Source organism: Copidosoma floridanum, unplaced genomic scaffold, assembly GCF_036245765.1.
Source record: "Copidosoma floridanum isolate Cflo_tuat_1 unplaced genomic scaffold, Cflo_Japanese_pri ptg000001l, whole genome shotgun sequence".
NCBI classification, from domain to species: Eukaryota; Metazoa; Arthropoda; class Insecta; order Hymenoptera; family Encyrtidae; genus Copidosoma; species Copidosoma floridanum.
Genome location: NW_028321878.1, coordinates 4,877,220 through 4,904,371, shown reverse-complemented (window position 1 = coordinate 4,904,371; position 27,152 = coordinate 4,877,220). Strand labels below are relative to the sequence as shown.

General features: G+C 41.2%; 4 protein-coding genes across 5 annotated transcripts; 2 read left to right on the top strand and 2 right to left on the bottom strand.

The window, feature by feature from the left end:
* Positions 1-311: 311 nt before the first annotated feature.
* LOC106635719 (uncharacterized) lies at positions 312-13,858 on the bottom strand. Its single transcript, XM_089591462.1, has 12 exons — positions 13,480-13,858; positions 10,719-12,311; positions 10,103-10,642; positions 9,488-9,711; positions 8,841-9,165; positions 8,445-8,753; positions 7,715-8,367; positions 6,790-6,953; positions 5,977-6,143; positions 2,644-5,899; positions 1,187-1,269; positions 312-1,105 (listed from the first exon to the last, which is right to left on the bottom strand). Exons 1-12 carry the CDS (start codon positions 13,492-13,494, stop codon positions 323-325), a joined length of 8,112 nt encoding a protein of 2,703 aa, XP_089447588.1. The 5' UTR covers positions 13,495-13,858; the 3' UTR covers positions 312-322.
* Positions 13,859-14,212: 354 nt separating this feature from the next.
* eIF3k (eukaryotic translation initiation factor 3 subunit K) lies at positions 14,213-15,500 on the top strand. 2 transcript variants are annotated; one of them, XM_023389137.2, is made up of 4 exons: positions 14,213-14,437; positions 14,549-14,768; positions 14,844-15,065; positions 15,153-15,500. In XM_023389137.2, exons 1-4 carry the CDS (start codon positions 14,385-14,387, stop codon positions 15,306-15,308), a joined length of 651 nt encoding a protein of 216 aa, XP_023244905.2. In that variant the 5' UTR covers positions 14,213-14,384; the 3' UTR covers positions 15,309-15,500. The 2 variants fall into 2 exon arrangements, with proteins under 2 accessions (XP_023244905.2, XP_014203301.2); XM_014347815.2 differs by having other exon boundaries at positions 14,216-14,437; positions 14,844-15,072; positions 15,151-15,495.
* A 765-nt stretch (positions 15,501-16,265) lies between these two features.
* On the bottom strand, positions 16,266-18,577 carry Dnz1 (DNZDHHC/NEW1 zinc finger protein 11). Its single transcript, XM_089590966.1, has 6 exons — positions 18,306-18,577; positions 17,815-18,237; positions 17,356-17,547; positions 16,939-17,022; positions 16,698-16,856; positions 16,266-16,602 (listed from the first exon to the last, which is right to left on the bottom strand). The coding sequence occupies exons 2-6, from the start codon at positions 17,925-17,927 to the stop codon at positions 16,338-16,340; spliced, it is 813 nt and encodes a 270-aa protein (XP_089447092.1). The 5' UTR covers positions 17,928-18,237; positions 18,306-18,577; the 3' UTR covers positions 16,266-16,337.
* Positions 18,578-19,771: 1,194 nt separating this feature from the next.
* On the top strand, positions 19,772-23,034 carry LOC106647914 (liver carboxylesterase 1). The gene is made up of 7 exons (XM_014364481.2): positions 19,772-20,023; positions 20,730-21,009; positions 21,097-21,282; positions 21,373-21,652; positions 21,717-22,207; positions 22,281-22,557; positions 22,635-23,034. The coding sequence occupies exons 1-7, from the start codon at positions 19,772-19,774 to the stop codon at positions 23,032-23,034; spliced, it is 2,166 nt and encodes a 721-aa protein (XP_014219967.2).
* Positions 23,035-27,152: the final 4,118 nt, after the last annotated feature.

Here is a 27,152-nt window from a genome sequence, read left to right as displayed (position 1 = left end):
TTAGCAGCAGGGTACTGATTGAATCAACAATATTCAAAACGTCAGTGTAAATACATTTATCGATTTCGATGTTTAAACGCTCGGTTTTTCAAAAGCAAAAAGAAAAACGACAAACCCTCACTGATCCGTGAATAAAAAAAAAAAAAATGTTTTAAATGTACAATTCACATTTCACAATGATTACCGCTGACGAACAGCAAAATTATTTACAATTGCCAATTGTACCAAATACAATCGAACATCTCCGAGATATTTTTCAAAAAGAGATAATTACTTACGGAAAAAAAAAAAAAAAAAAAAAAAACAAGGACTCAATCAATTCTTACCGCGCAGCTTGCACTTGAGCAGAACAAATGTCCGTCACCTCGGCAAGCCGGCGCTTCTTCGCGTAGGCCGCCTTGACAAACCTGCTCGTTTCGGTGATGAGGTTGTCGAGCACCGCGGAAGTCAGCTCGTTCTTGATGGTCAGCCCATCGTAGTCGTAGGTGGTCCATTCCTTCTCCTCCTGCTGAGCCTCCTTGGCCAGCAGCTCGTCCACCCTGTCCCTACGTTTCCGGCTCCAACGCATGACCAAATTCTCACGCTGGGGTTTCGACTTGAAGCCGAGCAGCGTGGCCACCTCCTTCGACACGTACTCGTTGAGCTCCTCGAGTGACCTGGGCACCTTGAGGCTCGGCCCGCTTTTCACGGTGATCTGCATCCAGCTGGGCTTGGACTCCTCGTACTCGCTCTGGTACAGGTCGACGACGAGTTCCTTGCACAGGTCGAAGAGGAAGGTGTTGTAGATGCGCCGGTCCCTCTTGAGCGGCTCGTTGCTGTCGTTGGACCCTTGCTCGTCCTTGCTCAGCTCGCAGATCTCGCTCGGCGCCTCCAAGAGCGGCAGGTGCTCACCCGACTGCTTGGCTTCGTAGATAAACGCGGCGATCCTGTCGGTGATGACCGTGAGCTCCTCGGCGCTCGCTGGCACGACCGACGGCGGCGGCGAGGGCGAGTCGTTGAAGCTAGTGGACAGCCGTCCCGCGCCCGGAGGAGTGTAAGGAGGGGGCGGCTTGTTCGGGATCTCGCGGAAGTAGTACGACACCTCCTCGGCTTCCAGTTTTTTTATCTATATACGTGCAGGGATATGGATTTAAGGCTCGCTTTTTTTTAGTATATATAGATTTTCGATAACAAGTTTTTCCCATACCTCCAGCTCAATTTTCAGATTTTCTATCTGAAGGAGTTTGGCTTCGAGGGCCGCGTACTCTATTCCTGGTTGCTCCAGAGAAGCTAATCAGACAAAATGTTATTAGGCTTCTTGAAAATCATTTGACTTTTTTTTTAAAAGGGGATCGGGGGATCTAAATTTCAATAATTAAATTGCCACTAGTTGTACTTGATAGGAAGTTGTATGGTATAATTTTTATTTCGAGTGCCGCAACAAGTTTTACTTAAATATCTTGGTTTGAGGTATAAGTATATGACTAAGGGAAGGTTTTTCGATGCAAACAAAAATTTATACAAGATTGAAGCTGTGTCTTAACATTTCATACTGATTCATTATTGATTTGATAATGTTATAAATTATCTTTAATCTATTTTGTACTCAATGTTATAACTAACTAAATACATCGGTCTTAGAGAATACGAAAAAGGGAATGGTATTTACAAAATAAAAGCGTTTTCATGATGATACAACAATATCACTAAGACCGATGCGCCTTTCAAATGTATAGTTATTTTTTCAGTTACGGTATACTTACACACGAATAATATTTAAATGAACATTTCAAATGGTTGGAAGAATTAGGGGAAAACAAATTTTTATGTGATATATGTATGAACAAGCTTTTGAGGTGCAATTGTCATTATCATACATAAATTATAAAGTAGACATTATGTACATCAACGGTCAAGCATACATAATCATGCGACAATTTTACAAAGAAGACAAGTCAATGGATCGTGTCATTCCATATTTTTGTCGTATGTATATGAATTACCTTTATGAAAAATTATATCTCGACTTTGCTATTCTGTAAAATAAACAACATTTTTGCTATACCAGGCAAGGCTTTTTATCACAAGAGCACAGAGCCATTTACATAAAAAAAAAAAAAAAAAAAAAAAAAAAAAAAAAAAAAAAATCATAATGAAATTCGTCCGCTTGAGTGCTTCTTTTTCTGTTTTATATATATTTTTGGTCAAAAATATTTATCACATTAGTATGATACAATATGAGAAAACGCATTTAGCACGGGCAAACAATATCTCTCATGAAAAATAATGAAATGTATAACAACAAATATTGATTAATTATAGAATTCAACTTTTATGTGATTATTTAGAACAATTAATGTTCTAATGTTAAAAAAAAAAAAATTATGAATGTATAGAAATTTGATGAAAAGCGTTTGTGTGTGTCATAAAATGAAAAATATTAATTTACATTGAGAAATATTGTTAAAACCAGCATTTTACTACTTTCGAAGCTTTAAGTGCACTTGATGAATGAATAACGACTTTCATTACTGAAGTAGTTAAACATGAAACATAAAAATTTCGTCATTGATGCGTCATAAGATGGACAGCCACGAAAATGAAGGATGATAAGTCGAACGATAAGAATAAGTAGACAAAAGACAAATAGTTCAGATGCATTACCTTGCAGCTTGTGAATCATGGCCTTGATATCCTTTTCAGAGCTAACCCCCATCGGCCTCGTGTGGAATTCAGTCTTTGCTTCGTTCTCCGGTGACTGTACAAGCAGCGAATTTCCACTCAGAAGGTCGTCGTCCAGAACATCGACGTCCAATCGAGAATTATCGTTGGCACCTTTAGGTGAATCCATGTCAATTTCGGAGATGCCACTCGGTGTGTCCATGCCATCGCTCAAGCTTGACTCAGCAGCATTTTTAGGAACGTCCTTTGGCAGGTAAGTTTCCTCCCCATCACCAGGTATTTTGGGTCCTTTAGCTTCGTCTTCTGCAATTTCTTCCGGGGAGTTGACTTTGGGCCTAGACTTTCTTCTGACTTCGCTTGGAGACTTTTCTGGAGACGCGACAACTGTTTTTTCCGGTGAAACTTCTACACCGACGGTCTTAGAATCATCACTTTTATCATCATCCCCAACGCCAACGTCTTTATTCTGCTCTTTAAAACTGACCGTAGATTTGTTCGATAATTCATCAAGTATACGCAATACTTCGTCCGACTTCGACTTGATCACGTACTTTTCGGGTACCTTTGAGAACTTTTTCGGCTTTCGCCTAGCACGCTCTGACTTGTCGAGAATCTCCGAAACTTCTAGGCTCTCTTCCGAAATGTCTTCATACTCCGGATCTTTTATGACCTCGAACGTCCTGTTCAAGACGACTGTGACATGGTTTTTCGACGTTTCGGTAGAAACATTCTTCACTTCCGTTCCAGCTGATTTTTCTTCGTCGAACGATCGTTTTTCTATAGTATCATTTGTACTCTCAGCTACTTCCACCAAATTATCCAGCTGCTCACCATCCGAACTTCCTCGATCTTCTGTTTCTACTTCTTTGGCACTGGTTGTCATTTGAACTTCATTTTGCTCCAATGGAGAACTCAATTTAAGCTTTTCTTTACTCTTTTCCTCTTCATCGTCGACGAGCTGAATTTCAATACCAATTTCTATTTTTGGCAAATAGTCATCAACCGGCGATTGATCTTTTTCCAACCCTTCTGAATTACTAGCATCGTTTTTGCCTTCGATGTCTTCTTCTATGCTCTCGGATACGTCATCCGCGGACTTATTTATGATTGACATCTCATGCTCGATTGGACTTTCACCTTTTTCATCGGCTTTCTGCAAATTTTGACTTTCTAATTCTAAAATTGCTGGAGCTGGAAGCACTGCATTGGGATCTTCATTGATTTCTGTCTTTTCGATAATATCAAGAATATCATTGAATTCTTTCGAACGAATACCGATGTCTTCAGTCGTCTCGTCGAGCTTGAGCACAAAGGTATCCTGGAGGTTTGTTGACTCACCTCTGGGAATGAACAGAGCCGAGTCTTCCATATCGCTGAGCCCGTTTTGACACTCGCTTTTGTTCATTTTTGAAATCGTGCTTCGCTCTCGCTGCAAGTCGACAGCTTTCGAGTCTTTGTTCCCAAAATTTTGAATGTCAAAGGAATCAGATGATACCCAGTCATCCGACTCTGCCGTTTTATTTAATGAATCATCAGTCTCAAGATTAACCTCCTCAGCAGTGGACACTTTGTCTTGGTTGTCTTCGTCTTCAGATGCCGAGTGAGATCCATTGTCAATATTTTCCTTATCATCAGCTTTAGATGTGATATGGTTTATTGAAATTTCTTTGGCTGCTGATGGTTTGATTTCTTCCACACACACATCGGCATCATCTGTTTGAATGCAATCTGTGGTAACTACTTCGTTATCAGTCTTTGAAATTACTATCTCCATCGGAGACACTTTTTCAGTGGTAGAAATTCCAGTTTCAATACTTTTATCTTCCACAGCAGTGTGAATTTCATTTTCGGCAGTATTTTTATCGTCAATTTTCAATGCTACTATTTGTTCCGAAGAAACTACTCCTCTCGTTAGTTCTGATTCATCACTATTATTATCTTGAATATGATAACTAATGAACTTTTCAGAGTCCGAGCGATATGCATCATCTTTTTGAGCACTGATAAATTCGTCTGAAGATTTAGATGACATGTGCACTAAATGCCGAGATTCGTCAGGAGAAATGTTGTCCTGATCTTCTTTAATGGCAGTTACAATTATTTCTGATATAATAGTATCAGTTTGTGTATCGAATACTTTCTCATTTTCAATGGATGGAGAAGCCACGTGAGTAGAAATTTCTTCGGTTGTTGTGATTTTATTAGGTGTTTCTACCGTTTGAGCTCGAACATCGAGTTCCTCAATCGAAGTGACTAAATCATCCGTTTCTGGAACTACATCTGACAAAATTTTCTTAACCCTAGCATGCAAATCATCGTCAATAGTGTTCATTTTCAAGTTTGATTCGGATACTGGCAGTTCCTTGGAGACGTCCTTTGAGGTACTTTTATCCGTGTCTTTAGACAATCTGTGGCTTTGATCAATCGATTCCGATCTGTTGTCGTTCGTCTTTTTGCCAAAGCTCGACATCATTTCTGTCAAAGCTTTCAGATCACTTTCTAAATTGTGAATGTCATCATTTAACTCTTTGTTATGTAACTGAATGTGATCCAACTTTTTAGAAAATATCAACGAAGTGTCATCATAATCGGGCGACAATTCTTCTTCGATGTTAGAACCTTCCATCGGATATCTTTTGGAGACTGTACCCGCACTGTGCTCCAACACACCCGGAGGCGACACAGCTTCCGAAATTTTCGCAGTTTGCACGTGTCCGGACTGCGATCTGACCGAATAACTTTCGCTCGGAATCTCCTCGGAAATGTTGCTGCTCTGCGACGATGATCTCTTCATTTCGTGCACTTCCCGTTCCGTGATGACACTGTTTTGCGTCGCGATTTCTTCCGAGTTGGATTTCGTTTTGTACGATTGCACCGCACTCGCGTCCGACTTTTCCGACAGTTCATTTTCGAGCTCATCGTTGACAGTATACAAGCTAGCAACCGACGACGGCTCGCCCGGGCTCTTGCTCTTCGAAGAATCCCTATCAATGTCATTGGTCCTCGTCGAGTCGGCTTTCGGCCTGTCGTAGCTTCTTGCCGATATAACGTCGGAATCGGATTTTGAGCGCAGCAGGTCGCTGTTTTTGTAAATTTCCTGTATCTTCTTGATGGGAATTTCAGGCACCTTGAAATCAATAACCGATTTTGGATCACCCGCGAGCCTCTCTATCTCCTTCGAGGACACCTTCCTCGAGTCCAGCTTCTTGCGCATATCGCGAATCGTCCCGTCGTACTTCTGCAAAATTCGATAAAAAAAGTAATACCAATCCTGGGCGTATCTTACGAACTCGCTTGGCCCTAAAAATAACTCACCTTAATTTGATTCAATAAATTAGCCTCGACTGCCCTGAGCCTTTGCTTGACCTTTTTACGGGCCTCCTTCTTCAGCCGCGCCATCTCCAATCGGCGATCGGCCAACTCTTGCGTGAGCAGCTCGATTCGGCCCTCGACGTCGCTCGTGTCCGACGAAACCGTTGTGTCTGAAAGACAAACCGTTTCAACCGACGAATTTCGCCTTCGACAACCAACGTGGTATTGTTTACGCTCGGCGATTGTTATTGTTTTTGCGGGCGTGCGGTGCGCGAGAGGGACACGTGACCGGGAGCTTGAGGAAATTTAAATCGCCGAGTGCGCTGATTCAAACTTGATTATTGCTCTCAATAAATACACTTTGGAGCGACAATAATTAAAGAAAAAAAAAAAAAAAAAAAAAAAAAAAGAAGAAAAGAAACGAATACACGTGAACGTGGTATTGGAATTCCAAAGATTCCCCGAAAGCGATTAAGATACCGCATATCAAAAATACCAATAGCGTGATGTATGAAAATTAAAAATAAAAAGAAGAAAGAAAGAAAAAAAAAGAAAAAGGAATCGAGTTACACGTACTACAGCAACTTAATATACTTACGCAAAACAATGTGATTTCCCGGTAATTATTGTTGTTTACGAAATGAAATCGATGCAAAGCCAAGTCACGAAATTAACGGACGAAAAAACGCGAGTTTTAAAAACGAAAGCTCGGAGCAACGATGTGTCGACGATGTATGGAAATAAAACGAGTAGCGTAATAATGCGGGGAGGGGGGGGAAGGAGCCGGCAAAAAAAGAAAAATTGTCCACTACTCACCATTGTGGGACAGGGCTTTGGCGGTGGCACTGACAAGCTTGTAGGCGGCCTGCTCCATCCGTGCTACGCGATTTTCTTCCTCGCGCAGCCGCGCATGCCAGGCGATCCACTCCTCGACGCAGTTGCGCCTCGAGACGAGCGTGGCCTCGCGGGCCTTCAGGATTCTATAAATCAAAGCGCAAGCACCTCATCGTCAGATAAACTTCTTGTATACGTGTGCGCGCTTACGATACGTCGTCGAACGCGCCAGCTTTTCCTTCTAATGCCTCTCCGCCGCGGTTAGCCGATAAAGAGAGAGAAAGAGAGAGAGAGAGAGAGAGGTCTTCGCGGGGGAAAGCTCGCGCGAGACGGCTGCTGCAGTCGCGGCGATATTTCGTTTACGAATACACGTACGTAGATTGTGCGTACGTACGAGAGCCGAGAGCGGAACACGTCTATTTTTACGGGCTCGCGTTCGGTGTTGTGTACACGCGACGCGTTTATAATTAGATCGACTACTGCGTGTCCAGCCATCGCACGGTGGTTCGTCTGGGGGTACACCTTCTCTCTTCCATCTTCTCCACCTCTCGAGGCAGCATGCAAGCACCGTTTGCGCCCACTTTACTTTGATGACCTCCCGTAATGCAAGGGAGAAAGAGAGCGAGCTTGAGCTTGCGAGAACCGGATATCTCGGAAAAGCCCGGTGTTTCATTCCTCGACGGCTATTTCGATTCAATTTACAACTGTTGTTTACAATCGGATGTTAAAAGTAGCTCGGAAACATCGGCCGACTGAAATATTGTGGTAGCGCGGCGACGCGCACACTTAGATGTCGAAACGAAATTCCTTGATTCATGGGTAAGCTCTTTCTAAGGAAAAAAAAAAAAAAAAAAAAAAAAAAAAAAAAAAAAAAAAAAAAAATGTTTTGATGCGAAAGTCAACTTACTGCTCGAGTTTTTTCGAATTCTTCAAGCCCGTGGTATGGTGATGGTGATGGTCCTGCTGTGATCTGATGACAACCGATCTCGAGTAACTTCGGTCACTGTCGTTGGAACTCTGGTGGGATATCGTGAGACTGAGCTGAGACCTTGCCGACGTGTTGCCCAGCAAAACGTTCTCTTCCTCGTCCTTCTGCGACAGCGGACTCTCCGAGTTCTCAGCCACGGCGTTGTTCCGCTCGTCGTTGATGTCTTGCAATATCTGCCGATTTCGTTCTTTCACCAGAGTCGAATGCTTCAATAGAGCGTGCAGCGAGCTTTGACTCTCGTTAAAGTCAAGTTCTTCCAACATCGAGTTCTGATAATTGTCGTCTGATAACTGGTCGCTGTCGATTTTGGACCGTTTGTTGAGATGCTGGAAAATATCGTCGGTGCAGTTTGAATCTTCCGATTTTGAGACGGATTCGGACTGAGAAGACTTGGATTTCTGGTTCTTCAAGCCCTTGCGTTTTGCATTTTTATCCGACAGCGCATATTGATGCTGCTGTTGTTGCTGTAGTTTGCGTGCTGGTTCTTTCTCGATTTTACTCGAGGACGACGATATTCGTTGCATCTTTTTAAATGCCTCTATGGTTTCAGGAGCTTCCAAAACGGTTAGCGACTAAAAATTCCATAACATGGATTAAAGTTAAATTTTTTTTTTTTTCATTTACAAGTATAATGATGTTTGTCACATACCTCTGAGTCAATGTTGGGAAACTGTGACTTCAAAACTTGCGCGAATTCTTCAATGATGGCGTCAGATTCCGACTTGATGTGTTCCGAAATCGATTTATCGTCGTCATCTTGACTCACATTCACGTTGTGCCTCAACACAAGATCCAAGTCGTACTGCTTCATTTTATCCGCCTTAGGCATTTTTTCTTCAAACTTTCGTGCCTTCAAGTCATACTTGAGCTTTACTGCTGCAGCAATATCTTTTTGTTGTTTACCACTATCGGCTTTAAACGACTTTTTATCAATTGTATTTTCCGAACTATGTATCCCCTGAAAAAAAAAAACAATTTTGACAAAGAGAAACACACTAGTCATTAGTTGAAAATGTACTATTAAAGAAAAAAAAAAAAAAATTACCTGTCTCAGAACGGATTCCGCTTCTAATCTAGAGCACGCCTGGTCATTATTCTCGGGCGAGATATCAGATAAGTTCATTTTGAAATCGAACTGAGAACGATCAAGCTGTGACTTATCGGAATCGACTAGCGAACTTATCGACGAGTTACTACGAATATCGTATCCCTTCATGGGTCCTGAAAGCCGTCTCGGCGATTGACTATCAGCGCTTCGTTTTAATTTGTTAAGTATGGTTCTTGTCGACATTTCAGGATTAAACATATCACGTTGCTTTTGCAACAAAAGTTTTCTCTCTTGACTAGCTATTTTGTGAAGTTCTTTCAACCTACAAGTAAATAATACGATTTTAATTACATTACTTCACGAATATGATAAAACTCGATTTTTTTTAATTTAATTAACTTATAAATCATCGATAATTTAAAAAAAAAAAAAAAAACTTTCTTATCAATAATCGTGGCATTGAAATTCAAGTGGGTTTTTTAAATTCCGCAGCTATGCGTTGACAACAAGAAAAGACGATTGTAGCGCAGAAAGAATTCTATGTGAGTAGATAAGACGGAATGTTGTTGTACATCCGATTGCTTTGATAAGCAAGCAAGTGCGCAACACTATGGAATCATCCGCTACACTGTATCCCTCGTTACCTGTTCATTTCATCTTTCTCCTGCTGAAGCTTAAGCAACAGAGCCCGCTGCTTCTTCTTAACCGAGCTGATCCGACTGTCCTGGCCGGTGTCCCTAAGCGCGCGCTTTTGCTCCTCGAGTTTTATCAACTTTTTAGTTCGGTCGTTCAAGGTTTTTTCGCGTGATTTGAAAAGCATTTCGATCTTATCGTATCTCTGTCGCTCATCTTTTATCAACTGCGCCATCTACAGGTGGAAAAAAGTAGGTATCGGTTATCAACTTTCGAACAAATTTACTTATGATTATTATCATATGACCACCGTTACTATTACTTCATTTGGTATACGTGCATGCTATTTCATTTTTGTATTACGTAATTGTTGATTGCGAGACTAACTCTTTTTTTTTTAAACTTGCTCCAAATTCTAAAAATCGTATTTTATCTAGATTTAGATAGCATAAGTACTGTTTTAAGAGGCACATTTATCCAAGATGATTATTTGTTTGTTTTTTTATATGTTTTTTAGGTTTTAGCTTCAATTACATATTTTTAATGATTACATACAAATAAAATCAGAGAATTTCGATTGCAAAAATTATAAATCTCAAGTTGAGCAAAGAGTAAACAAAGCATACCTCAAGGTCTAAATATTTGTTGAAAGAACAAGTGACATCTCGAGTTGATATGCTGATTTCCGTGCCAGTTTCTGTCTTTATGGAGGAAGTCGTTTCGTACATGCTGATCTCGGATGTTGTTCTCATTCTGTTTGGCATGGAAATATTATCGATACGATCCACTGCACCATCGCATCTACTCTCATCCAAAGAAACGCCAAAAATGTCATTTTTATTCGTTACTACTCTGGAGCACACCAACGAATTATCGGTCTTGTGCTGATGAAACATTGTGTCCGTTTGCGTCGCGATATCGTTCGCCGTTTGCGTTTGCACCTCTGCTACTTTGACAGCTGGCTTTTGAATTATTTTTTTAGCATCACTGTTACTTTCCATGGAAGTAATTTCATTTTTTTTGGACTCGTTGTCTTTTTTATCATTTGACAAAGATGCTGTGAGCCTTTTTGAATCGTCACTGGATAATCTCGATCTGTCGGTATCTAACGTCTGCTGTAACGATCCGGTAAACGAATCTAGTAATGCCGACTGTCGTTGTGTTCCCTGAAATAAAAATTACGGTACGTTGATTTCATGGCATGAATTTTAAATTGCAAAAAATAGCATAAAAAGTAATTACCATAAGCGACTGTTCACTATCTTGACTGTTCTTTAACGAACTTTGTTTGGAATCTTTTTCATCGCTGTCATTTTCCCTTCCAATTGGAGCCTTTCTTCTTTTAGACGAACGAATCGTCAAATTCATATCTGGTGTAATCAAATCAGCAAACTCAGGCTGGTTTGAATAGCTCGTGTCTCTAAAAGATATTCTAAGGGGATCCAACAACTTTTCAGACAATGAACTATCTTGTGAAATTTTTGTTTCAATTATACTGTTATTGGAAATAAGATCGGACGCGGTCAGAACATCATCAGAGTATTGATGATTCTCATTGTTACGATTGCTACCTGAATGACTTCTTTCAACGACGTCTTTACTTTTTAGTGTCGACGATGAGGATGTTTCTGTAGCAAAGTTTTGACTTTTTGAAAGACTAGCTGTGGAAGTAAGGTCTTCGCTTATCTCGGAGGAGTGTTTGGAATCGGCTTTCATCAACTTTTGCTTGTCCAAAATTCTCTTGCTCTGGTCTCGCGTCAAAGTGTCTATGGTTTTTATTGGACTCGATTTGCTCTGATGCTTCAGCGGCCTTACCTCAGAATGTGACTTGTGTTTTTGCTCCTCCGACTGTTTCGATGTGTTTACCATCTGACTATCCTCTTTGTGCTTACGATCAGTGATTTCTGAAAGCATAGCCTTGTAACCTTCACGAATTAATATCTTATCGTGTAATCGTGTCCCTTTCTCCACAGGATACAATGACTCGCTGCTCGACGTACTAGTTCTGGATTCTAAAGTTTTGCTTTTGGACTTTGTTAATGGAATCTTGGTCAACTTATACCGCTTTTCATCATCTTTCCGGGACGTAGAAGTAATGAAACTTTTGGGTTTCGATTTGGGTTTGGAAAATGCATCACTGACTTTTGGACCGTGTGACAAAATGCGATCGTTTTTCAATTTCCTATTGACTATGGACTCGGCAATTTCTTTTCTAGATATGTGTCTCTGACTTTCCGGCCACTTCAATACATCCTGAGGATCGTCTTTTTTCACCCTTTTGGTTCTGTTTTCTTTTTCCCGCGAATTATCTCTGGAGACATCTTTTTTCTTGGATATTGTGAGGTCTGGTACTTGGAGAGGCTCGATTTTTTCGTAATTTAACAATGATGTGGAACTAGATGAAGAAAACTCGAGTTTTCTGGGTACTCTTTCGGTAACTTTTGACGACATCCCATCTCTTTGAGCAGCTTCAATTTTTTTCGACAGTTCTTCATTTGATAAAAGACTTTCTCTTGATGAGAAATCAGCCTTGGGTGAGATCTTCAGGTCTGGAACTTTCAGAGGCTTTATAAAGTTCATTGTACCCTCGGGTACCTCTCTACTTTCTTCTGAATCATAAGCTTTTTTGGTAGTAGAATGATTTCTGCCAAGTTCAAGCTTACGCTTGACAGCTGTTAAAAAAGTGAATGGACACGGTTTTATGGAATGATTAAGAGCTATGCTATCTGCAGTTTTCAAACCAGCTTGGTCAGACTTGTTAGTTAAAACTTCTACGCCGGCTGTCTCTACATTATTTTTTCTTCTTTGCTGCCAAGGTTGTCCACATTGATTAGCCTGAAAATAACAAGACCTACAATGTTATGGATTTCCAATTACCTGACTAACAAGGAAATTGCAATTTAAGGTCACACATCATTTAAAGCACTAAAAATTTTTAAGAAACGAAAAAATGAGAAAATTTTTAATGTATCAGAGGCGAGTATTTTTAAACAAATAGTTTATGTAGGTGTAATAACAATCTATTTAGCTTTCAAGGAGAAATGTTTTAGCGTACTTGGTTTAGTGGCATTGACATAAGGAAATAAATTTTGAAGCTATATCCTCTCTTTGATACAACTAGTATTCACACCTTCTCTGGACATAATCAAGTTTTTAAGAATACATACGGCAATCATACTGGATCTTCATGAAAGAGCAGGAGCAAATATACTTTAATTCTGCATACAGGTTTTCCACATCAACAATCTTGCAAGCAACACAAAAACACAAATCATTCGGGCTTTATACAAACAACTATACAACCGCACAGGGATTGTTTTCACTGTTCATTCTAAGATTAAAATAATGCTGTACTTGAAAAATAAAAAAATAAACCTGATCGCAGGCAATGTAAAAAATTTAATAAACCCAGTATACGTCGCAGCCGCGCTCTCTCTCCCTCGTATGTGCACGTACATACGTACATGCATGTTACACATGTAAAAACAAAGCCCACCCCCTGGTACGTACAGTCACAGGAGACATGTCGTGAAATTATTTCTGGAATGCAAGCTCACAACCTATCGCATAGCACAGCAACAGTATTTTTTTATGTATAAATCTGCGTTATAGATGTATACGCTTGGGTGCAGGTGAACGTATGGATGTTTACATATGCATTATAAAATCTATGAGTAGTCCGTTGAAATTAGCTTGCGATGTCGCTGATGTTTAACATAATTCCATAAAATACAAATTGTTTTTGATAAATTATGACTTTGGATGGACTATACTTGGCTTGAGCCAAGAAAAAATACAAAATAATGTTAATTGAAAGGCACTACAGTAGTATGTTAATTCCTAACGGTGGAGAAAAGAAATCTTATTTGAAGTACTTAAAAACTGACGCTCAGCAAAAAAGAGACTTTGGGAGAGAGAGGAAGCGCATAACCTGATCCTATACCTCTATACCATTATGATACCTATGGTATGCGTATATTTATCGTCGGTTCGGCTTACTCACCTTGAACTTCGTCATTCCTCCTCTTCCTCCTTCTCATCTGAGACACACCGGGGGAAGTGCAACCTCCTCCAGAGCAGAAACGTCCACGTCAATTACAGATGTATATAGGTACACAGAGTTGTCTTACCGGTCCTAGTAAACAGATGCGCTATACTTCAGGCTTGATATTGATATGGCTTGAGTTTGTCTCTGAGAGACTAACTGGACCAAAACAACAATCCTTCATCATCTGTAAGACAGAAAAATCACGGAAAGTGCACGGAGAAAGACTCTCCAAACTCGCTAAGTTTCCACTCGCTACTTGTAAATAAATCAAGTCACTTTTGAGCGCAAGATCAACCACGCCACAAACCGTCGTTTTTTTTCATAACTCTCTCTCAGGTAACTACATCAAAGCCGAGAAAAACGAACCCTCTGCTGTATGCTGGACGCTTGGAATAACATATATATATTTGAGGTCACGTGGTATAACTGCTGCAGAGTTGCGGGATCATATAATTCCTGAGTAGTCACTTTGTTGTTTAATTATTTTTGTATCTTGAGTGCAGTACAGTACGCATCTTTGATTAGATCTAACTTTAGAATAACTATTTGTATTCACTATAAATTTGTATCTGATTTAATGGAATTTTTAACTAAGATATCTCCATATGGTTATGAGATGTAAGTGACGTCCACAATACGTGCATCGGTATCGACACTGTCCAGACTCCAGCGTCACTGTCGGTCAGTTATTGACAACAGGAGTCACCGCCTTGTATATATATCTCTCATATTATCCTCCAAGCCTCCAACCATGAGCATAACCTCTTTATAAACAATTTCTGTGTGTTAAGTGGTAAGGTGTGTTATCAGTCAGTGAAAATTTAAGGGATAAGTCATTTGTCGAAAATTAATTAAACACAATGGCAGAGTCCATGAAACAAAAACTTGTTGAGATGTTGAAGGGTATCGAAAGGTAATTTATAGTTTAGAAAGACCATTTTAAACACAATCATTGAAGCACATGCATGTCAAAACTATTTTTAATTGTGAATACCAATTCATTCATGGGAATCTATTGTTTTAGGTACAACCCAGACAATCTTGAAACACTGGAACAGTACGTTAAAATACAAGTTTCTGAAAATGCTTATGATCTTGATGCCAACTTGGCCGTTTTGAAGCTGTACCAGCTGAACCCACATCACTTTGACAGAGACATCACTTGTATGATTCTTCTCAAGGCACTAACAAATCTGCCACACACGGATCTTATACTCTGCAAATGTTTGTTGAACAACAAAATTGTAAGTCCCAGACAAAATTCTACTTGCTTCAAAACATTTACATTGTATGTTTAAATAAAAATTAAACTTCTACAGATGCAGGATCCAGACATCACAAATATCTTGGACTTGGCAAATATGCTAGAAGAATGCCAGTTTCAAATGGCTTGGAGTCAAATTGGAAAAATGTATGACTTGTGCAGTAGAGTAGCAGGTTTTAATGATTCAATCAGAAAATTTATCTGCCATGTCGTTGGAATCACGTTCCAAACGATAAATAAGTATGTGTTGATCGAGCTGCTAGGGGGTAAATCCCATGTCAACGGTAAAATAAATTACTCACTTCTACATTATCCGTAGCATTTAGAATAAAAAGAATTATAGTAATATTTTTGTATTCCAGAGACCATACTCAAGGCATGGATAAAAAAGTATCAATGGAAAGAAGAAGCCGATAATGTTATTTTCATTGCCAACCAAGATGAAAACATCAAAACAAAGAACATTACAGAAAAAATTGAGTTTGATAATGTAGCTGGATTGATGGCTGCATGCTTGTAATTGAACATGTGTGAGGTATTAAAACACTAATTTTTTATTTGAATCATACAAATGTTTTATTCTTTCATCTTTGCTCCCCAGTACTTTTCTTTTAAAATCATATCAATTTTTACATATTTTGACTTCTGACAGCAAAAATAATCATAAATATCTAAAATAAAATAAATCAACTTTACATAAACTATTTTTAAAAATTAAGTATATTTCACATACATTATTGTTAAAATTATTACTTTGGTGTATACTAATTCACGAACCAATGTAGTTATAAAATATGTCAGTTGAGAACTTAAAATATGCACAAAATAAATATTTCTCCTTATAAAGAATCTCTCACATCTTATGTCAATTAAGATTATTAGCTTTTATCAGCAGTCTTTTCCTGAGAATTTATTCAACTCCAAATACCAAAAATGTGACTCCTAAAGATACTTATACCGTTATGATTTAAAGATGACATACGTAGTACCAATTAAAAAGAACCACGTCGGAGTATTTGAGTCCTCTAATGATTCTAGATACTTACATTACAAACTATTTTTTTCCCAAATAGTGGTACCTCGATTCGAGTTTGTAAAAAAAAATATTTTAATTTACATTGTTAATGCAAAAAACGATTGTTTCTGCAAAAGTCAAGTCAACTCTATTACCATTAAACATGAAATAAATACTGCAAAGTAAAAAAGTACCCTTGATACACTTATAAGCCTACGATTTCTTTTATTACTATAAAGCAATAATATATAATTAAAATTGCTTAAACTTCCTCCAAAGAACCTTAGGATTATGGTATAAAAATTTTATCTATAGATGGTTGCTCATCGTACTAGTGATTTTGTACATGTCTGATATATTTTCGTCTAACTATATACTGTGACGAAAGGTTCAATCAACTACTCGCTTTGGGTAATTAAATTCGTCTGGAAAATCGAGTACAAAAATAAAAACGTCTTAAAGTAGAAAAATAAATCGTTGATATTCTTCCTAAGAGAGATACACTCCCATGGACAAGAAAAAGGAAGATTTGGCTCAAACTTCGTGGTCCACGAGGAAATCACGTCTGTATGAATATCGCGGAGGATTGTGACAGGGTAAAAGCCAGAAAATCGGATGGCTCTTGCCGCATACTTGCGAGAGCAAAGCAAAAGTTTTTGTATTCCTGCGATGACTGCTGGATTGGAGACGCTCGATCGTGGTCTCGTCGTCGAGTATCGCCTGGAACTGATAGACTAAAATGGCGATAACAAACGTGCCAAACATGACCGACTCTAATCCTAGTATCACACAGTGTAAACTGAAAATTACCATTTTTTTATGTTAGTATACTGATTTGTCGTACGTTCGTATAAACTACACCCATATATATTGGAATTCAAGAGGTGCACTTACATGCGAGTTTGTTTGATGGCCATGTCGTTGCTGCACTGTGGACAATCATAAGCCCAAGCTGAAATGAGCAAAGCCACAGCATACATAGCCAACACACCTACGTAGACCAAAAATTGTATGAAGTACTTTTGATTCCTCTCCCCGACGCAGTTGTTGATCCTGCAACAGACCAAGTTGTTGAGCAGTGAACCAAACCAAAAAATAAAAAGAAAACCCATCAAGCGAGTGTACATCAACTTACCACGGACAGTGGTGATCCATCTTTTTAATGCACCTCTTGCAAATTCTGCAGTGGTGGGCCCTAGGTGGCCTATAAGTCTCGCACCTACGATTTTATCAAGAATAAATTGCCATTGTTGAAAGGACCAAAGAATCAAACTATAATTTAGTATCATTTGTTTGTCCTAGCTTCCCAGAGGAAAACAATAAAAGTGCAAAGTTGCTGAAGGTGTGAAAAACGAATTTGCAAAATATTTTAATTGTAAGACGCTTAATCCCGATGTAAACTACAAGCATCTAAAATTTTAAATTCTTAAGGGACAATACAATAGGCTCAGCTCATCAGGTGCACCAAAGAGTACATCCTGTTGCCGGAGTAAATAATAAAAAGGTTGCAGGACTTTTTTGTAGAAAATTATTGGTATTGTCGCAATCGTACCTGCTGCAGACAGTCCAGTCGTCTCTCTCGTCGCAGTCCTCGCTGCCCGAGCCCGTGTGAATGTCCGAGAAGTCCATCCTCGATTGTGGCAAGGGCACGACTCCTGGATCGGTGCACACGGCCTTCAAGTGCGACATCATCAGCAGCAAAACCACCGTGTTGAATGCGATCACGTGCAATGGACACCAAAGGCTGAAACGAAGCAAGGAGTTTTATCTTTATTTCATTAAAAAAAAAAAAAAAAAAAAAAAAAAAAAAAAACGCTAAAAATTATCAACGCTATTAAAATGAAAAAAAATGCAATAATTTTCAGTACAAGCAAAATACATCTGTCACATAGTATAGTTCAAAAGTGTAAGGTACGAATGGCTATATCAGCTCCGAAATTCAACGATTTGTCAACATTGGAGTATTAGATGAAAAATGTGACTGGCATTAATTCAAACACACAAATTATACCTCTCCTGCATGGTGTAAAGTACGATCCACTTGACGACGACATAGTCGGCGTAAAAGACGGCAAGATAAGTGACGATTATGCAGAGAATGCCACAGGGATCCCTTACGAACATTGCTCCTTGGCCTCGGCCACAATTCCTCCGTTACGCATATTATTGTGTTTCATTAATTAGGTATTTGTAGATGTATATGTCCAGATTGGCATTGACGTCCGCTGTTGCTGATATTACTTTGCCGTGCTGCATATCATACAGTTTATACACACATACGCACAAGTCTGTACTCCAAAACTACTGCGTGCTGATAACAATGTAACGTTCGCGAACTGCTCCGTCAGCTGATTGTATATTAATTAGTTCCTACCTATACAATGTATACCTGTATACACTCCAGCTCCTTTTGATACAAATGACGCTAGGTGAGCTATGACACGCACTTGTAAAATATCAATACACAAGTTATACAGCAGTGATAAAAGTACTTGTACTTACACGTAAAATACAAAAATACACAGGTGTGTGGAGAGCTTTTGTCCGATTCTCCCCACTATATACAAGTATATAAGTTGCACTTATTCCTTTTGCCGGACCGCGACCGACTTTCACGCAAAGTTTCACCTTATACTTATATATATATGTATATAGGTATCGGCTTTTGGAGTCTTTCACGGGCACCGCACACACGCGCACGTGTAAATACTTTTACTACTACTTGTACGTACATACATTTGGACGAGCGTGGGATCAAGGCAAATTGAATCATTTGTATTGGTAATCAAATGGGAGCCTTCATTTCTGTAGGAATCTGTACATTAGTCATCATGTGTACATTATATACATGAGTATGATCTACACGCAGAGTTCATATACGTATTTATAAGTGATTCCACTAAAAAAACTTTGCGAAATTAGAGAAGCTTTTTTTTTTTAATGGTGCGGGGAATGAAAGCTTTTTATCTTTTACGTGTTTTTCAGGAGTATGAGGGTGACAGTGTGATATTTTATTTTCAATCTACTCGAAAGTTCTGGACAATGAGATTTTTGTTTTACTGTCTGGCTTATTTCAGGGTCTCGGTAATATAATATATGTTCCCAAACGCATCAGTTTTTTAAGTAAAAAAAAAGTTAATTCAAAGATTTTTAAACTCCAACTTCAATTTTTGGGGAACCCCCGAATTAAACGTTTTTTCGCGGAATTTCTCATGTCGCGAGCTATACGGTCACGCCTCTCTGATCGCTGCCATGTTCCGTTTTTCACCAATAACGTGGACAAGCGGTGTTTCGTGGGGGAGAAAAACAACGTGATTGGACCAACGAACGAGTTGGAGATTTTTGCGCCGCGATTTAAAAACAAAATTTCGCCCCAACAGTATTTACTGGTGAACAGGCTTTTTTCGGGATTCCCCGATTCGTTGATGGCACGTTGCGTCTTAAAAAATCAGTAGAGATTCTTCGAGCTTCATCGGATTCCTTTTTAAATGTGCGCAAGTGCCCCAGTCGATCACCATGATCGTGAATTACCATTTTTTTGTTTACCCATACATTGAATGGCTTATGAAAACAATAAACAAAACTCGATAGCTATAATCGTAAGAACAAAATCAGTATTTTTGCGGATAAACGCATTATAAAACATCATTTGCTTCACCGCCTTCAATGAAATCAACAAATGGACCATCATCGATGGGTGAAAGATACCCAAAAAAGACCTCACGCTCTCTCGATTCACATGGGTATGGGGTATATGCAAATGCGCGTGTAAAAAAACCCACCAACGCCGACGAACGAGTTGATTTACATTTGTCCAGTCTCTTTTCGTCCTTATCGTTGCCCCCCCCCTACCATCTACTCCGCGTGCCACCTAATTTTATCTCTCATCCTTTTCATTTTATTTTTTTGTTTTTTTTTCTCGTCTCCACTGCGCATTTTTGCTCGACAGTCCGCCAGCGAGCCCCGCCATGGACACACGCCTTGCAGCACTGATCCTGGCTCTGCTGGGCCTTTTCGGGCCCAGCGAGTGCAAGTACCGGCAGAAGAGGATCGTCGGTGGCGTGACGGTTCCCACACCACCGGTGGACGACCCTCTGGTGTTTGTCAGGAAGGGCGACCTCGAGGCTCGCGTCTTCGGCACCCGCGACCCCAAAACCGGCTACTATTTGTTCCGCGGTATCAGGTACGCCGAGCCACCGGTCGGCAATCGACGCTTCCAGGTGAGCACACCTTGGGTCATTCTCATTTTTAGTACAAAAATATAATAGGTATTATACCTCCTCGATGCGATATGTTTGAAGACTCTTCATGTATATACACATATTTACGCATTAAAATGTATTATTGCTTTTGAATCCGGTCGGACTGGATTTTTGTTTTTGGCACCGTTCGCTTGGGACTTATGCAAATCACCGTGGGGCCTTGATTCTGGAGGACCAAAACGATGAAGTAACCGTCGACCATCAAACTCGTCGTGAGACTCAATAAATTTTACCGCTTGACTCACACGTAGATCGTTAATACCTATACTTGTTTTGTTTACTTGTTGTTTTCAAATGGTTACACATCAAGTAGGTATACGACCGCGTCCGTACATGGGTGAAGAATATACATGCAAAGAGACATTCACAAAAAAATTGCGTCACTTATTACGTTGTATTATATTCATGAGGCAAATTCAATTTTTCCGAAGGAAAAAAAAAAAAGGGAATATTTTACCGTGAAATACGTACAGCAACAGACACAAAGTTGACCAAAGAGTAACGCGATAAGCTCTCCATCTCGCTATCGTATTCTCTCGACGACATCCTGAATCAGAAATAGAACGACACGCGTGATTATACGCACCGGGATGTGTTTTTTTCACACCAAGACAGCTGACCTAAAAAACGTAAATATAACCGATAATAATGTCCACCCAATCAGCGTTCGGTGCCCCTGTACTTGGAAAACGAGGTGAACGCGACCGAGTGGGGCCCACCGTGTCCACAGCCAGGCGCCAACGGCGGAGTGATCGGTAGCGAGGACTGTCTCTTTCTGAACGTCTTCACGCCCGCGCTGCCCGACGCCACCGACGGCTACCCCGTGCTCGTGTGGATCCACGGCGGCAACTTTCGCCGCGGCGCGGCCACCCAGTACGAGATGCGCAACCTCGTCGAAAAAAAGACCATCGTCGTCTCCATCCAATACAGACTGGGATCGCTAGGTTCGGTACCCCCCAACGATATATAATATCATACAGCGCTCAAATGGCCACAATAACACTATCTGTCCCATGTACGTGTGTGTGCAGGATTCTTGAGCACCGGCACCAAGGACCTGTCGGGCAACAATGGCCTGTTCGACCAGATACTGGCCGTCGAGTGGGTCAGGGACTACATCGAGTTCTTCGGGGGCAACCCCAAGAGGATCACAGCCATGGGCCAGGGTAGCGGCGCCAGTTCGGCTTTCATGCTCGGCCTCTCGAAATTCGGAAACAGTACATACACATACTTGACTTAACTTACATCAACCTACATGCGCGATTCAATAATAAAACAAAGGGGGACTTTCCTCGCGTGTTCCCAAGCTTACTTTAGCGGCATCGTCGCCATGTCCGGCTCGCTCCTGTCGCACTTTGCGATCGACAGGGAACCGAGAAAATCGGCGGACGCCATGGCTACCGAGCACAAGTGTCCCGTGAACGACACCGTACGCATGGTGCGCTGCCTACGAGCCCTGCCCTTCGAGAAACTCGTCGACCAGGACACCAAGCAGGAGGGCTTCCTCAAAAAAGCCAAGAACTTTATTACCGATCTCTCGTCGCTCCTCAACCCCGGCCCCGTCGTCGAGGGAAAAAACGATTTCCGGTACGTATACACGTATATACATGTATAAGCTTTCGGTCCGTACGTGTATAATATGATTGTCCAGGTATCTGCCGAATTTTGTGACCGACGAGCCGGAGAACTCGCTGAGCTTGGACGATTTGCCGGAGGTGCCGCTGCTCACCGGTGTGATGAAGGACGAGACCGGTGGGGCGGTGTACGGCCCCTTCCGGGACGTGATAAGCAGGACCCTCGAGGCGCTGCCGGATTTCATAACGAAGGAGCTAGTCCCGAGTCTGCAGAAAATCGTGCCGACGATCGGCGGGGTGACGAGGCAGTTTGTCCCCGAGGCCTTCGGCAAGTACCTCGATCCGTTCGTCGGGGGCCCCGAGAGGGGCAACGGAGTCACCGACGGCATCCTCAAGGTCACGGAGGCCCTTAACGACGCGATATTTAACGTGCCGGCTTTCCTCACGGTCAAGAACTGGTCCAAGAAGACCAAGGCCTTCCTCTACAGCTTCGACCACCGCAGCACCAAGGGCTTCGGCAACGACTTTTTACAAGGGCTGCCGATCGTCGCCGATTCCTCCCAAACCGGTGAGCCCGAGGCGTTTATTTTCGAGGGAGAGAGAGAGAGAGAGAGAGAAATTTTTAACGTCAAACCACGTAGGTATGACGGGCCACGGGGACGACTTGGGCTACGTGTTCGAGCCGAACGGCATAGACGGCAAGGCCATGCCGGGGAAGAAGTTTGACGAGGAGGACGAGCGGGTCATGGATGTCTACACCGATATGATCGTCAACTTCGCCAGGAGCGGAGACGTCAAGGTCAGCGGGAAAAATCGGGACGGTGGTTCGCAGCTGTTCTCCCTGCCGGCTCTCACGGGATCGGACGACGATGGCTTCTTGAGCATTTCGTCGCAACCGAAAGTGGAAAACAAATTCAGGTAGGGCCTTTTTTTTTTTTTTTTGTTCCTCCTTGCCACGATCAGAGAGGACATTGAACAAAACGAGCTTTGTGCAGGTTCTGCGAAATGGGCCTGTGGACCGGTCTGGAGGAGAGATTCAAGTCGGCGGCGTGTAGCCTCTTCTTCGTGGACATCCCGAACCCGCTGCAGACGTTCCAAAAGTCCGTGTCGGCCGTATCCAACGGCATCCCGTCGTTCCCCAAGGTTGGCTCCGTTGCCGATTTCTTCAACCCAAACTCGTCCCTGGCCAGCGCTCCTCCGTTCCAGGTTCCCCTCGAGATTCCGAAATTGCCCACCGTCATCCCGCAGAGCAACACTGCAGGCCTGCCGCAAATAATTCCATTCTTCAATCGGCCGTCGTCCACCAGACCCACTCGGAGACCCACCACGCCGAGGAGGCCCCTCTTTTCGACGAGATCGCCCAGCTTACTGAGGAACCCCCTCTCGATCGGCTGAGGCTCTCGACCGCTTTCTTTTTCCCTTCAGTTTGTCATTTTCTCCATGTCTTCTTGTAAAACAATTTTTAAGTCAACCTGTAATTCCACAAGAGTTGTTGGATAGTATCCGCGAAGAAAACAATGTAAATGAAATAAAACACGTGTGAAAAAAAAAGATTGTAAATCCATTGCTGAAAGTACGCGTTCGTTTCAAATTGTTGCGTACATATATGTATAGGATACAGTGATAAAATCCTACATGTATCAGATTTATCGGCGATTTATCTCGGAATTCCATCCGAGCGCAAGGCACATATAGTACCTCGACAAAGCGCGAGATGGCGCCGCAGAGTAGTCCGGAGAGCGACGACGCGGGCTATTCAACCCCGATGGGCTTATCGCGCGAACTCGCGATTTTCCGATCCGCCTCTCGAACGCTCATCGCGATGCAAAAATGCGCGGGAGTGGGCGGCTTTTGTTATGCAAATCGATGCCAGCTCCCGTATCTTTTATCGTCGCCTTTTAAGGTACCCCCTCGTAGGCCGTTTCGGCTTGCGTAAAAACACTCGCGGGCCAATCGATCTAATCTCCCGGTGGTATACCTGTACGCACACCGCGCGCTCGACAAAATTTTTCCGACCCCACCGCGGAAAGATCGGGTTACTAATGCCCAGATATCGTCGTGCTTGTACATATATATACACGTACGGCCGATCGGAGGCCGCGCGCACGCGCTTTCATTAACATAATCACGAGAGAATGCGAGAAGCTTGTATACATGTATATATATGCGTGGAGTTTCATATGCGGAAAGCAAATTGCAATATTCCATTGTGCGATGTGTGTGTCGGTCGGAAACGAATAAACGCGCAATCTGTACCATACGTACATTAAACATAGACGAGGAAATCGAAGCACGAAATTTTTATCATCTGGATTTCCAAGGGATTTTCAGCACGCTGGCCCGAAATGTAACATCTATACAGGAGCTCTCGGCTCTCCCATGTATATACTTTTTTTTTTTTTTTATATTATAAGTGACCTCATAATAATATATAAGGTATTTACACTTCGATGTATCCTACTTATACGCGGACGTAGCCCAATTATCCCATTACCTCCGTAGGTATATACTCTATATTTATATACTTGTACTTGTCGCAAAATTCATGTGTAGCTTCCTTTCTACATGTACATCCGTTTGAATTTGCATTTATCGCGTCTCTTATTTTTTTCCCCGCATATCCTTTGTTCTCGCGTCAAGCGCTACTTGGAGCTACTTGTACCGTTTGATGCGTTCAAAAGTACGTGCTGGAGCATTTTTATTTGTATTGTACTCTTTATGATGTCATGTTATTTAAGTACATATTCACATTTCCGCTAAACGAGTGAGCCAAGTTTGGTGAAGCCTTTTTTTTTTTTTTTTTTTTTCAAGAACATTTCTTCAAAAAATCTGTAACTTGTATTATTGTTTGAGATATTTAGGGGGTATACATTGCCTCTTTACCTTGTAAAAAATGAAAAAAATTCAATCGTCGAAAAGATGCAATTACGGTTTCGAAAATTGAAAGCGCGTACTCTCTGAAAGTCATCAAGTGCGAAAAAAACGCAATGTCACCGCGACCCTAAGCCTATATATAGCAGAAAAAATAAAACAAAACAAAAACGAGCACCCGTAAAAAGTATCACCTTGTCGAGGCACTCCGTACAAGCAGTTATATACACAAGAAGACACTTCAGGAAAAAATAAATATCGCGACTGGAATATAAACGACGTTATTACCTGCAATTATAAGCTGTAACGTAATAGTTTTTTATTATTATTATTATTTTTTTTTCTTTATATATATATTAGCGCACGCACAAATATACATTCAAGTGTATTAAAATCGCACGCATCGGGTAAATCAGGTGAAGATAATTTTTGCGCGGGAGTGATTTTGCAATGAAACAAATCGAGCCGAATTGAACGAAACTTCGCACTCGAAGCGTTATTAAGGTTAAAAAAAAAAAAAAAAATACCCACATTTCCCTCGGTCGACATTGCGCCATGACTCAATTGTTGTTATCCATGCGTTTCGTTTCTACTGTTGCGACCGCGTCAAAACACGATCCGAATCACTCGTTGCATAAAGCGCACTTCCTTATGCAATGTTTTCGCGAAAATAGAAAAAAAAAATCTCTACCCCCCCCCTCCTTCTCTATGTATCTGCGGATCGCTCGCGAAATTCCACGCGAGATCGACCTTGCGACGTAGGGGGGGGGGGGGAAATCGCGAAACACAATAGCCCATCTTATGCATACGATCGAGCGCGTGGACATGCATGCGTGTGTATACATGGTATATGTTTATTTATGCGATCTCGACTATATACCCACACACGTGCTTCGGATAAACACACGAAGGTATATACGTATTATTATGTATGATATACTCACCCATGAATATATATATGTACACGAGGTACTCGCGGGGCGCGCAAATTTTATACGACAAAACTATATCACTGCGATTTGCAATTAAATGGATGATTTTGTTTACTCTGTGTACGTGCGTGGATTTTTTTTTTGTGGCATAGTCTTTGCGTATGATTAAAAATCACGTGCAGGAGAGAAACGAACGAGGGTAAGAAAAATCGTGTGGTATTTTGTTTTCTCTGCGTTGACGACGACGAGGATCGTAGTGGTGGTGGTGATGGTGGTTCGGGAGAAAATAGTTTTATAATTTATGCGATGCGTGGCACAAACAATGTACAGGCATAAGAGCAAAACAACGAGTTATCGTATGATTATTTAGAGAAAACCAACAAAGCGTTAATCAAACTGTACAGACCCACGCGCTTGAAAAATCGGTAATACTTAATGCCCGTCGCAACAACGTTAAACCTATATATATATACATATGCATCGAAAGTATATTTATCGGCTTTCTAAAAATCCGGGTATTTAGAAAGTTATTCGCTCGAGCCGATATATATTTTTATACCCGACAGGATATACGTATTGTGCGCGCGTTTCCTCAAATCAAATCATTCAACCGAGCCGCATTACGCTCGCTCGCTATACCGATTTTTATGTACCTGGCATAAATATAAGATACAGGTACATAATATGCATATACGTACAAGTGTATATTTTTCAGCCGAGCGTTAAAAGTCTATCTATATACTGTGTTCACGGGATGTATGTATAAGTACGCTTGTGTGTAATACCGTTGCGCGAATGTAACATGTACACAATAATGGTAATAATATACAGAGTATACGTATACGTATAGGTAAGCATATCTTTAAATCATAGCTCGCGCGTTTCATCGATTAACAAGACAAGCAGTGCTACAAACAATTAAGATCGGTAAGAATCGAGCCTTTTAATGAGCGATGCCCTGAAAAAAAAAAGAAAAGGAATCCAAATAGTTGTAAAATACGCGCATAAAATTAAATTATCACGGGTAACTGTTTATAATGTACAGGTATACGCGGAATCACCTACAATTGTGTGAGCATACACACGTGTACGTGTAACTGTATAAGCAACAAACAAAAGTAACACACACAAAGTGTGGTACGCAGGTAGGTAGGTATAATATGTTATCGTAGAAGAAGAATACAACACCCTGATGTACTCTCGGCTGTAAATGATTTTTCCAAGATTATTTCTCGCTCGAAAGAAGGAGAGAGGAATAAAAAAAATAAATAAATAAATAAAAATTAAGGCCCTTTCGAGCCTCTCAGGAGTATAACCATGTAACCTTTCGCCCGTAGGTCCCACAAGCCAATAATTGCCCATAGCGCGCAAACTGGCCCAGTGCACGCACCACTTGTCTACATGTATAGGTTATACGTATACCTGCAGTCCTGCACCCACGCCTATGAGGTGTACATATACGTGTGTCTCCCATGTATTATCACTCATACACGTACGGCTAAGGTGAGCGGTGGTGTCTGGTGTGGAAGTGGGGGTCTTGTATATACATATACGTGTAGCTGCGAAAGGAGAGAGAGAGAGAGAAAGCCTGGGACCGGCACCATAATATATCCTTTACGATATACCTGTATATGCAATGTTATATATACCCACTAGCCATATAGATCGAGTCTCGCGAGAGAGCAACGGCGGGCGTCGTGCCTCCACAGC

Bases quoted from the DNA above. Each gene is read 5' to 3' on its own strand.
- eIF3k (XM_014347815.2), top strand. From the start codon at position 14,385: ATGGCAGAGTCCATGAAACAAAAACTTGTTGAGATGTTGAAGGGTATC. The intron at 14,438-14,548 runs GTAATTTATAGT...CTATTGTTTTAG, and splicing joins ATGTTGAAGGGTATCGAAAG to GTACAACCCAGACAATCTTG. The intron at 15,073-15,150 runs GTAAAATAAATT...TTTGTATTCCAG, and splicing joins GGGTAAATCCCATGTCAACG to AGACCATACTCAAGGCATGG.
- Dnz1 (XM_089590966.1), bottom strand. From the start codon at position 17,927: ATGTTCGTAAGGGATCCCTGTGGCATTCTCTGCATAATCGTCACTTAT. The intron at 17,023-17,355 runs GTACGATTGCGA...ATAAAATCGTAG, and splicing joins GACTGGACTGTCTGCAGCAG to GTGCGAGACTTATAGGCCAC. The intron at 16,603-16,697 runs GTAAGTGCACCT...GGTAATTTTCAG, and splicing joins GCCATCAAACAAACTCGCAT to TTTACACTGTGTGATACTAG.
- LOC106635719 (XM_089591462.1), bottom strand. The intron at 8,368-8,444 runs GTATGTGACAAA...TGGAATTTTTAG, and splicing joins TTCCCAACATTGACTCAGAG to TCGCTAACCGTTTTGGAAGC. The intron at 6,954-7,714 runs GTAAGTTGACTT...TTTGATTTATAG, and splicing joins AATTCGAAAAAACTCGAGCA to AATCCTGAAGGCCCGCGAGG.
- LOC106647914 (XM_014364481.2), top strand. From the start codon at position 19,772: ATGGACACACGCCTTGCAGCACTGATCCTGGCTCTGCTGGGCCTTTTC. The intron at 21,010-21,096 runs GTTCGGTACCCC...GTGTGTGTGCAG, and splicing joins ATACAGACTGGGATCGCTAG to GATTCTTGAGCACCGGCACC. The intron at 21,653-21,716 runs GTACGTATACAC...ATGATTGTCCAG, and splicing joins GAGGGAAAAAACGATTTCCG to GTATCTGCCGAATTTTGTGA.